General features: G+C 36.9%; 1 protein-coding gene across 27 annotated transcripts in view; it reads right to left on the bottom strand.

Moving 5' to 3' along the window:
* Nucleotides 1-13,778, bottom strand: part of TBC1D5 (TBC1 domain family member 5) — a 316,569-nt gene that overhangs the window by 14,032 nt on the left and 288,759 nt on the right. For all 27 annotated transcript variants that reach the window (XM_086852156.1, XM_086852083.1, XM_086852111.1 and 24 more), the window contains one exon: nucleotides 10,157-10,256. In XM_086852156.1, the coding sequence (XP_086708282.1) occupies nucleotides 10,157-10,256 (100 nt within the window). The remainder of the gene's footprint in view (nucleotides 1-10,156; nucleotides 10,257-13,778) is intronic.

Below are 13,778 nucleotides of genomic sequence, written 5' to 3'. Positions count from 1 at the left end.
GGAAGTGAAAATACCTTCTTACCTTTAAAAAAAAAAAAAATCAAACACTGATACAATGAATCAAACAAACCAATTATGTGATTTCTATATTATTCAAAACAGTTTGATGCTGTGCTATAAATATCCATCTATTGGGAAAGCTGTTATTATTCGAAAGTTAACAAAATCCTATTGTATATAGAAAATTAAGGTTAAGGTAAAATATTCCTGACTGCCTTGATTTTTTTTTTTCTCTTTTTCAAGATTTCATTTAGCTGACACCAAATGTTTTTTGTAGAAAAGGACAATATTTCTTTATTCAATGAAGTTCTTAGTAGAGGAAAACAAAAAATGAATTTTGCAACTTCTCACTGGTGGTCAGAGCACTTCTGTGAGATGTACGAGATACCAGACAGCCATTACAAGACTTTGGATTTGTTTCAAAATAGTGCTAACAAACATCTGACTGTCACAAAATTAATTGTCATACCCTGACTGTGATCCTGACTAAGCCTCAGAAATACCGGAGCTGTTAAACCAGTTGTTCTCTACAGAAGTCAGCAACATTATCCACTTTGATGGATGCCCTCAAACCAGATTCACATCTCAAAGGATGCCTTTTATATAATGGATTGGAATTAGTTTTGGGTACTTAAATGAGGAGATTTGTTTAAGTTTGATAGATACTAGGTCAGTAAATCAATAATTACTTCTTGAGTGAGACTGTGATCAGTTGCTTTGATATACTTTAAATCCAGCTACAAATAGAGAGTAGGAACATGCAAATGATTGCATTAATGTTCTTTTTTAAAAAATAGGGAGAAATGCTCTAGCAGGTAGTGAGTTTGTTAGTAACAGTTGAAGCAGTTAAAAATTAAGATTAAATATATTTTTCATTTCTTGCTCTTACAGTTATGGCTAATTGTGAATCGCTTTAGATTCACACTCACTGTAGAAGTAATTTTTAAAAAAACCCAGGATTTGTATTTCCTTCCCCTAAATTAATTGCTAAATTTTAAACTGAAGACATGGTGTCTATAGCGACAAGAGAGGAAAAACATGCACAGCAGCTTCTAGCAGGAGAATTAGAGAAAGCTTATGCTGTCTGACGATTGAAATGCTCCATATTGCATGATGGTGTGAGCAGTCACTGCTGAGTTCCCAGGCCAGGGAAAGGGGCTATTCAAAACATTCCTCTCTGAATATGGAAAAGCTGTTAGGCTTGGCATAATTATTTTAGAGGCTTGTTAAATAAAGTAACTTTCACTGAAAAAATTTCTTGCATTCAATATAGATTTTGCAAGAAACCCAACCAGTGCTGCACTAAATGAATGGGCAAACTTGTCTGCTGTAGACAAGGTCCCCTCGGGCATCTCTTCATGCCCATCCATCCAGAAGACAAATCTGCACCTCTTCCCTTACACCGAGGAGGTGGGAGACAAACACCCTGCCAGATGAAGGCACAAAACACACTTGACATAAAATCAGATGGATGTGGAGAAAACTAAACTTCTCTGAGGTTCTTTGTTTTCTCTTGCACTGCTGCTTTTGCAGTGCATCTCTCTCCTAATGATTTCTATTTTAAGCTGGTCTCCGTGGGGCCTTTCCAGGAAGATGACTCCTGCTGAGAGGAGCTAACTTGAAATAGCTGCAAGCTGTATTAGGAATGCTGCTTTTCTACTACTAGCTCCTGATCAATGACTTGTGAACAAGCAACAGTCCCAGAGTCATGTTAAATTGACTTTTTTCACCCTTGTTTCCACTACTGAGAAGAGAGCTCAAACTCAGAATGCAAAAGTACCTTCTCACTTCCACTGTAGGCAGGAGGAGGGAGAGAATTGAGGCTATTACCTCTTTATTTTTCCAAGAGGAAAGCCAAAAAATCCCAGTGTTCCCATATATATCAAGGCACAACCAACTCTCTGGTCTCATATTCCAGTACTTTTGTATGATTGTCTTTATGAAATCGGGGTTTACAGAAAATGTTTCTAACATTCCCTGCACAATATACTACTGATAGCAAGACTTCCTTTTCAAGAACATTAAGGGGGTAGAAGTACAGACTGGGACTTTAGCTTCTTTAGCTTCTGATAATCAATCTTTCTCTCTTTTCACAACAAATACTGCTTTCCTACCTCAGGTCTGTTGAGCACAAAAATGAACTCTAGACCTTAACATTGGTTTGTGGCCTTTCTAGAAAGACTATGCTGTATGACATAGTGATATTGCTGTTTAATAATGCAACTCAGGATGTTTCCAACTACTGCATTTTCCTTCCAGCATTAAAAATACAAATGAGAGGAATTAAATTCCCTTCTAAAACAACAGTGTTTGTGATCTAAGTGTTGATGAAGACAACACTCCTAAGTAGCCTTTCATTTACATCTCTCACTATGAATGCCAACACTTATAATAACAATTACACATTATATTAAAAGCATCACTTAGTAATATTTGAGTCTTCAAGAACTTAAAGACCCTAAGAATCTGAAGTATGAAATTATCTGTGAAACACTGCATTCTTTAAAACATTTATTTGAATATAAATGATGTATTTATACAGTGTTGAATATAAGTGAAGTATTTATACTTCAGATTCATGTGTCATGCAGAGCACCAACCCTTTATCAATATTTAAAGTTTGGTAATGCTCTTGACATCAGAGAAATAGTAGTAAAAAGTTACCAATCGTCAACTCATAGCAAGGCACAGAATTGCAGATGTACAAAGAAGGAGATTGGTAGGGTCATGAAGTCATTTTGTCCATCCCTTGCTCAAAGTCACAATCAATTCTTAGCTGTGAACTCTAATTTACACAAAGATTATGCTTAACATATACCTCACATCTGTATATTTATGGAAATAACGGGGAAACTAACAATTTAGTCATACAAAAATTTAGCATCTGCTAAGATTTTTTTCCCTTAAAGCTAGAACTGGAAGAGAAACCACTGCCTAACACATGCTGGAAAGGAAAGGGTGGATTGTCAGTGTACTTCAGTATGGGGGCGATGCTCACTGAGCAGTAAGGGAGGAAGCAATGGGAATTCACTGAAAGTTGCAAGGAAAGCTGTTAATCAGGTAATGGGGGGGGTGTGTAAGCTTCATTATTTTAATCTCCTTTTCAGTTAGATTACTGAGATGAAAGCATCTGTAGGTGCCTACCACAGCTGGACTTTCAGGACTGGCACAGTTGTTATAGAAAGAAAGTAGGATCGCTCTGAGTTGAACCACTTGCTTTTTACCTTAGAAACTACCCTTAAGTGACAAAAATATGGTTAAAATTCATGGAACATCAAGAATTACACTTTTATTCTTAATGTGTATATACATATATATAATTTATATAATAATACAATAATTACTATATATTAATGATATTAATATAATATATAATTAAGATATATTAATATAGAATAAATAATATATAATAGGCATAATATATAGAATATAATATATAATATATAATAGGTTATATATATATATATATATATATATAAAATAAAAATAAATATGTATCTCTAAAATGACCAGAAATGACAGTCTTAAAGTAAGTCTGTACAACAAATACTTGTTGTATACCATGCTACACAGCAAATACTTGTTTCCTGGTAAACATTCCCACATTTGATTCAATAAATTCGCTAATGTTCTTTCTTTATATGCTGTTTTTGTAGGTTATTTTACATCATTATTTCTAACCAAATACAGCAATGCCTTAGACTCATGTTTGATGTGGCCTCTTTTGCTGATATCTTTTCTAATCACATTGGATGTATAAACAATGGATTATTTTATTTATGTCACAAGCATAAGAGAACTCACTCAATGCATCTATTTTCTCAGCAAATTCTGAAGTATTTCATTTCAGCACAGGGCAGCAAAATAATGCCCATTTAATTTTATCCTTACAAAAACGTCATAACTTTTCATCTCATCACATGACACATAAAACAAGAATTCAGTGCTATCTTGCATACATTTAACAAGCATTGTGTCCAGATCTATTGGACAGTTATTGGGCAGTACATTGGGCAGTATGTCAGTCCCTAAATCAAATTTTTCCTTTCCCCACTGTAAAGGATCTTTATAATAAAATGCATCCTTATAACAATTGCACTGTTAAAAGAGGGAGGAATTAAATTAAATGAAACTTTTAAAAGTGCTATTTCACACAATAACTAAAATTATAATAGCAACTATATCCTATAAGCTTTTATTTCTTTATTTTTATATTTTTCCTTCCTTGCTCATGGTGCTTGCAATAAAAACAGTGAAAAAGGTGGCTTTGAACTGTTTTTAGTAAGTCTTCCAAATAATATTTGTCTGGGAGATGTCAGGAAGCGCTAGTGAATATAGAAGTGCCAGCACTGCTTGATGTTTGTGGCAGAGATGTCCTGTGATCCCATTCAAAGAACTCTCAAAAGATTGATTTTCGTTTTCCTTGTTACCATGATGCCATAACTTCTGGGCATTTTGTAAATAAATACAATTTTTCACAGGCTACCTATGAAAGATGAGAGCTGACATGATATTCCAAAGGCAGGATACTGGTTTAGAAAAATGGGAGTTGAAAACTTCACTTTTCCACATCCCTTCCATAATCCACAATGGAGGGGTAGAGATGTACTGGAATACTGGTGAAGGACATGGCAACATATTACAGATAGCAGGAGTGAAACTGGAAAATGCACCACAAGGAAAAGCCAACAGCCCTGTATGTGTAGCTCAGAGAAGGATTCGTTTGCTTTGGCTTAGTGAAGCCATGATGCTTAAGCATAAACTCAGTAGATGTAGGTCAGAGCTAAGAAGTTTTTGTGATGTTGCCTCCAAGACAAGAAGTGATTTAAAGACCTGGATATTGAGCAACATATTTCTGAGACCCACCTGAACCTCCCTCTGGCAGCTGGTTCAAGTTAAGCAGTAACAGTGTGAAGGTGAAATTAATAAAATCAGGCAGAGTTATGTTTCCTCTGCATAATTGGGTACCTTTGCACATATTTCTAGGGTGTTGTGCAGAACCCTGTGAGCTAACTCTGCAGAACTGGTATGAATCCTCAGGGCTTATTAACTGAGGCTCTGTGCAGCAAGAAAGCAGCTAAATTGGTTCTGAATCTCTGCTAGCAGGGGAAGCAACCTTCCGCATTTACATAGTGCTGCCCTTAAGCAAAAGCAAGTGGGGAATGACCTTAGTTTCTCTACTTTTATAACCTGATAAATTGCCCATCAAAAAAATAGTTTCTATATAAAGATCTCCATATCCAAGTTAATACTGAACTAATGTTCCTTTAAATTGCTTCTCATGAGACAGACTTCCTGTGCTACATATGTAATTATTTGGTAAACTTTCCCACACTTGGAGGTCTGAAACTATGTCTCTGTTGGAAACAACTGGAAGGTTCTTCTGTCTCAGGTAATGGTGATGGATTGGTTTCTGTCCCATATAAAGAGACAACACTTTGACATTCAGCATTTTCTGGAATTAAACTGGCAAGTTAATATAGAACCTCCACATTCTCTCATATTGATACTTGCCTATGGAGGGCTGATACTTCTCCAGGGCTTTAATTTACTTTTTGTTAAGAAGCTGCACTTTAATTGTGGGCCAGTGCAGACATGGTGCAAACCCTAAAGATACAGAATAGCAGGTGGTGTCAGACGACAGTGACATTAGCTGGTGTCACCTGAACTGCCATTTAACAGGCTTGAGCCTGGGATATAACAAAGCTTTGCTCTTTGAAACACTCCAGACTTCATGTTGAACAAACACCTCAAATTAAGTCCCATGTCCAATGTGAAGGGCGAGAGAGGAATCTTCCAGCAGATGCTATAAGGCTGAGTGCTGTTTGTGTGCATGCCTCTTAGACATGCTTTTCATGATTTACTCTAAGACATCAGACAGATGTCACATTTACCAGTTACCAGGAAAAAATATTTTTCTGAACACACTTGCTAGCTTTATGCTTTTATTTTCAGATAGTGCAAGAAAGGAGGAAACAATCAAAATTCTTCAAAATTAAGTATCATTATGACAGGTAATAATAATAATATTGTAATACTTAAATGGTGTATTATGGCTTTCTGAATCATTGAGCCTTGAGGAATTTATGTGCACTAACAGCAGAGCATTCTTTAGCATATTTCTCCCAGAAAGAAATATGCTAAAGAATATTACCATATTTCTGAAATCACCAGTGACAATATTATTTCCTGAAAAAGGATAGTGCTTGCGAGAAAGTAACATCAAGAAAATGTATCTGTGATGATGTCGGAGCAGTGATAGCTATGGCAACTAAACTTTTTCACTATTAGCTGAGTAATACTCTGCGTTTATTTTGTGAACAAAGCCACATGACAGGTTTAAAAGTTTGGATGTATTTTTGTTTCAATAATGGAAAAATCAAACACAGTTTTGTTGGTTTTTTTTTTTTTGAAAGCTATGTCAAGCTTGTGAAAACAGATGGGAGCAAAAGCAAAATCTGCTTTCCTGTATTGCCATTTTACATACCTAAATTTTTACATTTGACCTTGGAGGTGTTAAAAGGAATTTCCCTGAGCAGTACTCCAGTGGTTAAGGGAGAGAGGGAAGAAAAGTAAAGCTTTTCCCAATGCACAGCCCTGAGACGGAGACAAAGATGACAAAATAACTTTCCTCCATTTTAATAATGAAGCCCCTATTTCTAATTTCCACCCATAGCACTAAGTAGCAATATTTCAGAACCATCATTCATTGCCATGGTAACGTGCCCCGATATTACAAGTAGTTAATTATGTCGTTGCCATGTTGTAGACTGTGGGGTTTATTTACAGAAGGAGATAAACATTTAATGAAAACATCTTTGAATATATGAACAAAATAAAAACTGCCATTCTATCCCTCATATTCAAAACAGCACAGCTAATTTCATGGTTATTTTGATAATTTCTCAGCTACAACACATCATCTCTATGTCATGAAGTAACTGTGCACCTGACTATCATCTGGATCTCCCTTTAAGGGAAAGAACCTGAGGAAAGACAGCCAAAAAAATCCTCAACTGTCTCATTATAAATCACAAGAAAAATATTCTGTAATTGTTAGATATTGGGATAATTTTGTGGCAAATGATCACTGGATGTGCATTTTTATAAGCCTGGATTACTATTGTTTTGTTATAACGTGACCTGCAAATGCAATGCATCATACAGGGGAAAGAATATTGCCTGAGTAATAATGTCTGAAAAGAAAGGTTTACAACATCAGTCCAAAAAAAGGGAGGTTTTTAAGAATAAGCACTTAAATATTATCAAATTTAAAACGCAAGCCTGACTGCTTGCCTGACATATTCATAATCCATAGAAATGCTGTCTAACTCTTTGCTGAAAGAATTAGTTCTGTAAGGCTCCCCAACTTTTATATATGTGCATGTTTTTATCAACAATTTAGACAACTATTAAATATATGACGGTTATGTCTGCAGTTAGAAGGGCAGAAGAAAACTGAGTACATCACAGAGTTACCTCAATTATTCAGCTAAAATGCCAAATGGTAAGAAGTGAATTTTAATATCATCAAAAACAAGGAACACATGCAGAAACAAACCTTTCCTGATTTTACCCACAGGATAAATGCTTCTGTTTAGAAAGCTGTGATTCACCAAATTTTAAAGGTCATAACCTATTATCACCTCAAACTATCACTGTATCAAAGAGCACTAATGTGATGCTGCATTACAAATGTTTAAAAAGAGCAATGCCACATGAGAGTAGAGAGATGACCTTCCTTGTGGTAAATAATTTCTGAGCCCAGTGCTGGTACATCATATCCTGATACAATTAACACACTTGAAAAGACACATTAAAATCCTGAAGAATTCAAAGAAGGACCACAAAAATGATCTGATCTGAAAAGTAACCCAGAGAAAATGAAATGTACTCATCTAGTTAGCAAAGACAGTGCTGAGAGATTACTTTATCACTGTGTATACGTAAGTTAAATGAGGATTTTTGACTTTTCTATTAAAAATGCTACATGAGCCAATAGCTGGGTGCTGAAGTCAGAAAAATTCAGCCCCAGAGGAAGCAGTAATATCCCTGAAGTTAAGTGTTTTGCCAGTTTACAAGAGGAGTGATATAACTCATCTGCTCTGCTCTTTCTGAAACAGAGCCAATTCATGGGTAAATGAATACCTGGGGGAGAATCAGATCAGGTGCTTTAGCAGCCACCGCTAACTTTTCCCTTTAGAAATAACCAGATATGTTCTTGGGTTTTATTTTGCTGCCCTTCTCTGAAACCCTGAGCAGTGTATGGACTGTGGAGATAATCCTCGGGGGATGTTCTGTGATGCACCAGAGAATTCATTTTCTTGCACAGCCTGCTGGCATGTGCTGCATGGACAGACAGATTTCTGGTCAGATGGGATTTTGCACATCAGCAAGAATCCTGGTGGGTTTTTTTCCCTGCCTTCATGTGCATCATCTGCTGGCTGATTTGGGCATACCTAAACTCATCAATTTGCCACAGGTGTAGAGGCTGTGAAGGCTGGTGGTGTCTCTGTCTCTCTTGTGCTGTTTATCACTCATAACTGTTAATCTCTATAGGATATAAACACACTAGTGTAAGACGAATTTACAAAGTTAATAGTCCATGATGTTGACAACACATGCAGGAATATTGTGAGAAAGTACAGGGAGTAGACACAGAAGAGACTATGCTAGCAGAGTGTTGCAGGGGTTTCACAATGCACCCAGCAAACTTTGCAGCCAAAGCTCTATAAGGGATGGCTTTCCTTGTCCTGTGAGGGTAACAAACCATTCCACAGTGCTCCTGGGAGACTACTGGCCCTTAATGCTTTTGTTTCCAATATATTTTGGAAAAAGAATTTAACACCTGGATACACAGATCACAGACCATATGCTTTCAGTTCATGAATCCACTGCTGAAAGGCAGACTGCTTCAAGGAGCTTTGCCTGGGTTTATTCTGATCTCTGGTGCAGCTATAGTTGGTGAAATGTTTATGTGTGGAACTGATACCCTGGCTAAACACTCCTCGTCTTCTTTCCCAGAGGAAAGAAACTTCCGTTTTTCTTCTTGACACAGCAATCTTTTCCCCATCATTTCAGTAGCTAATAATTTATCCCTTCACTTGCTTCTAATCTCATTCTTAGTCATGTGCTTTCACAAAAGCAATACAATACATCAGACTAAAGCTGTCTGGGTTAGAGGTTTAGACTTGGCTTTTCAAGGCTGTGATTCGTAACCTTCAAGCAATACAATATTTATAACTTTTCCTAGGCTTATAACAGTGGCTAGTAAAACACCCACATAAAAGAAAATACAAATACAGTATGGTTTTCATTTCTGAACCTTCTGACCTGGCAAACATAGCTATCACATGCTTAGTCCTACCTACTGAAAAATTCAACTTCAATTAATTTTGTTCAGATATTGCAGGCCATAAATAAATTTGAAAATTATTGCAGTTTTGCCCTGATTTCTCAACAATGGAGCTTTTTCACATAACTAAATATACTAACATTTAGAGTTCAGTTCAACACCGTTTAAAAACACCATTTTTATCAAAAATATTTACACTTTATCTGAATTTGTTTATTTCTCTGATCTGTCTCAGCAATATGTAGGCAGAATTTTAGACTGGAGTATTTGCTGATTCTGTTCCCAAGGTATTGACTTTTACCTTACTATATTTTTTCTCTTCTGAGACAAATATTACAAACTATCCTACAGTAACATTTTAACATATCACAAGTAATCATAGATTATGAAAATGTTACATTTAATGAAAGTGTATATGAATTTTATACAACTATATTGTACACATCAAGCATCACTGTGGGATTCTTTAACAGCAAATGGACTTCAAGCCTGTAAATTCACATGGTTTGAGCTCCAACAAATCTCTTACAATACAAGAAATCAAAGGCATCTTCTTAAGAATGCTTCTACTTCTTTTTAGTATCATCACTGGCTATCCTACTCCCAAGTTTAAAAGAATGACAGAATAAAGATACAGTGGCTGGCAGCATCTGATAGAAGAACTGAGTACATCAATTCAGTCTTCATCATGGCTTATAAAATAATACGCACTGTACTACATAAATATTGTTGTAGTTCTAACACAAACACTGAAAGAGCTTTTGCAAAGATTTACAGGTTAATACAAGGTACTGCACTTACCAAGATGTGTGTTCATCATCTTTGCACAGTATTTGCACATGGCTTCCAAATCATTTAGCTGTCCTTGTAGGAATGAAATCTGGGCTTCTAATTCCTCCTCCTACAATTAAGATATAATTAGCATTAAAACCCCCAAATTTCTATAATGCAGAGTTAAAGTAGTAGGTTAATCCTTGACATGCTTAGACCTCTTTCAACTTTTTCTATTCCTTTGTTCCTGGAAAATTTTGTCAATTCATGGAAGTAGGGTTTGGTTTTAATATCTCAGTATATATTAGTACTACTGTTTTTCCTTCTAAAGAGTTAAATAAAAATCTGTCTACATTGACCTCAGAAAGGTTAACGATTCAGAATTCCTTCATAGATCAGCTACCTGGTTTTGCTTGTGCAAACACAGTATCACAACAATGGCTGAAAAAACTCACCAAATGAGAAAAATTCTAATTGCTGACAAGTAATTTCCTCAGCTATTCCTTTGAAACCCTTTTTTAAAAAATTTTAAGACATATATTTCATGAGACCTAATATCATAGCTCAAGGATGCATTACTGCCATGTATTTTGGCACACTTATTTTTGTAAGACATCATCCTCTATCTGTATTTAATCTTATGCACAGCTAACTCCATTTTAAGACATAATTATACATAATATTTAGGTGAAAACTATTTTAAACACACATACTATAAAACAGTTACTCTAAATTATCAAGCTATGTTTAAAAAATATGCATCCAGTTTAGTTTAAAATAGGAATTAAAAAAAAAAAATAAAATTTTATGGTCCAGGAGAAGCATTAGTATCCAGCCACGTGCCCTATCTAAGCACTGGGAACTACCTTAGCTAAGAATTCCTGTTTGAAAGCCCTCGTTTGCTGGTTTACAAATCCATCCAATCTTGACTTTGAAGACCATATTGCAGAGGAAGGTCACCACTCCTTTGAAAAAATTCTTTCAAAGCTAAGTTACAAACATTATTAAGCAGTTTTTTATTTAAGTATGCAATTGAATTGAAGATATTCAGAGAAAGCCAAAGTAGCTTTTTAGCCCCGTTTTCCTTTGGAGCTTTGCAGTTCTATCATAGTCCTGTTTGATGGAGATCACTGAGCATTAGAGTGTGAATTACATTTTGAATGAAAAAAAGCCCAAAACTGATCAGCAAGAATAAATAGAATGAGTCAGTCTTGATTTAAAGGTGTAAATGATCTTAAATCTCCATCAGAAACCAAGTCAGAACCCTGTAAAGGGAATTTTGCACTAATATATCACAAATCCAAAAGCAATTGATGAATAAAAAGCAATGTAACTGTAGCATTTGCAAGATGTAGCAGTTATCACTTTTTGCCTACATGTTTTTTCCTTACACCTAATAGATACAAAATATTTTTTCCTTTCTATTTCTTTATATGATATACTCTCACCTTTCTCTTCTTATCCTCATACCTTGACTACTTAGATCTCAAAGGGATTGATTTCATTTGCCAATTTAGAATTGTTGAGTGACCTCATTTGAAGTCTGCAGTTCTGTCATGGCCTATACAAGCATATCTGCATTGACATTTCTATTCCAGGGATGTTCCTGCAGAAGACCTTTTCCTAGTACAAACAGCTATTGACTGCAAGAAATAATCTACCATAAATTTTAAACTGCCATTCGCACAGCAAGTACAGCTGTAAGATAGGGAAAGGTGACAAGTATTCTTCTGTAAAATAACACAATCAAATTCTGAAATCATTATCCAGTAATTGAACCCAAATTTATCTCCTACAGGTGAATAAGAACATTTAACTTCTTGTAATAAGTATTTCCATATCTCCTAGACTATTTTTTTTCTTATTCATAGATGAAAACTAAGTAAGTTGATCTTGAAATGGTTTTGGGCAGCTGAATCCACCAAAACAGAGTCTGAAAATGACCTTTTCAATTATACAACAGTACCTCTTCTCTTGGCAAGTGAGAGCATTTCTGATTAAACTACATCCCCTGTTCTTTCTGCTTGCTGGGATCCAGCAGTATTCAGCAGACCCAGCAGGCACAAAGGAGGGAGCTGTGGTCAGGGAGTCACAGACAGTGCAAGAGGTCTCCTTCCCAAGCGGGAAATCCTGCACAAGGCTAAATGAACTTGTAGGTCCTGACTTATCTGGCACATGTGGGAAAGGAGTGCTGACAGTGGGACGGGCAAATAGGCAATACAGTTAACTTGGCACTTGACACACAAGAGGGCTTTTTTCACAATTAGACAACACTCAAATGGTGATGACTTGCTACAAGGTGCAACTTCTGCCTCTGCTGTCACCAGCAGTGCTGTAACAACCTCTGTGCAGGCTGACCTCCCTGTTGGAGGTTTGCTCTGCTGTAGTTCCCCAGCAGCCAGTGAAGAGTTGTAAGAAGAGACCTGTGTGTTTTATTGCATTGGGGTGACTGACAGGTGATTGACAAGATCTTTCCAGGAGTAAAACTTCATGCAACAGACGGGAAAGGTGCAACTAAGTCAAAGATACAGTGGGAAGAAGGCATGCACTTATAAGAGGGAGGGAACAGCAGACTTGTGACTTCTGGCAGCAGAAGTGTTGCCCAGTGGTGCAGGGCCCAGGCAGCAGAGGGTAAGAACAAGCTCCCTCAGAGAAAGAATTCAGGTTAGACACTGTATCAGGGCACTACCAAGGAAAAGTGATGAGTGGCAGTGTGTGGCTGATGACTCTTCCAGCCTGACTTGTCAACTAGGGAGGTTTCTTGCTTGTGTGGAGACTCAGTTTGTGGTGCTGCAAAAAACTGCAGTCACCTAATGTTCTGACTTTTTTCCTGCTTATTCATGTGTACACCAGAGACAGGGTGATGTGAAACCATTTTAGTTCAAAAGTGACTGTAGGGCCCCTGAGCAAGGGTGAATGCTGGTGGTGTTTCCCTTCAATCCTATGGCAAATGGGAAAAGCCTGGAGAACAGCAGGAAGCCCACACATGGTTACATACTTGATGACAATAGCTGGGCTTCAACTATTTTGCTTGTGGCAAAACTTGATGAGGACAGACAACTCAGAGAACAGGTCTACCTGGAAAAGATGGGGAAGAAATCTTTGTGAAAAGACTTGCTAATCTAGAGGGGGAGGACTTTGCCACAGAACAGGGACCTAACCCAGAAATACATGAGGAATCAGCACATACAGACAAGGTAGGCAGAAGGTCCACTTGGCTGAGTAAGGAGGTTCTTAATGAACTGAAATGGGAAAAGCACATATGGAGGTGGAAATGGTGGAAATGGAGAGCACATGTGTGGAAACAATGACAGGAAACAGGACAGGTACACAGTCATTGTTTGGGCACATGAACAAAACTAGGAAGGACAAAACCCCATCTGGAGCAAAAATTAATGGGGACATTAAGGGGTAACAAGAATAATCTTGTGAGTACGCAGAGCAGCAAAAGGAGATTCAATTCAATTGCTTGTTGAGGGAGATAAGACAATGACACATGATATAGAAAAGGCTGCAGTACTTGAATGTGTTTTTGCATCTCACTTAGGCCAACTCTAACCCCCTGCATGTACTGTTTGGGAAGGAGAGGAGTGTTTGTGGAGGGGGCTGGGGGCATAAGCTGTGAATACCTGAATAAGCAATGTGTGTTCAA

This window comes from Cyanistes caeruleus, chromosome 1 (genome assembly GCF_971803275.1).
Source record: "Cyanistes caeruleus chromosome 1, bCyaCae1.hap1.1, whole genome shotgun sequence".
Classification (NCBI taxonomy): domain Eukaryota; kingdom Metazoa; phylum Chordata; class Aves; order Passeriformes; family Paridae; genus Cyanistes; species Cyanistes caeruleus.
This window is presented reverse-complemented; position numbering and strand designations above follow the sequence as displayed.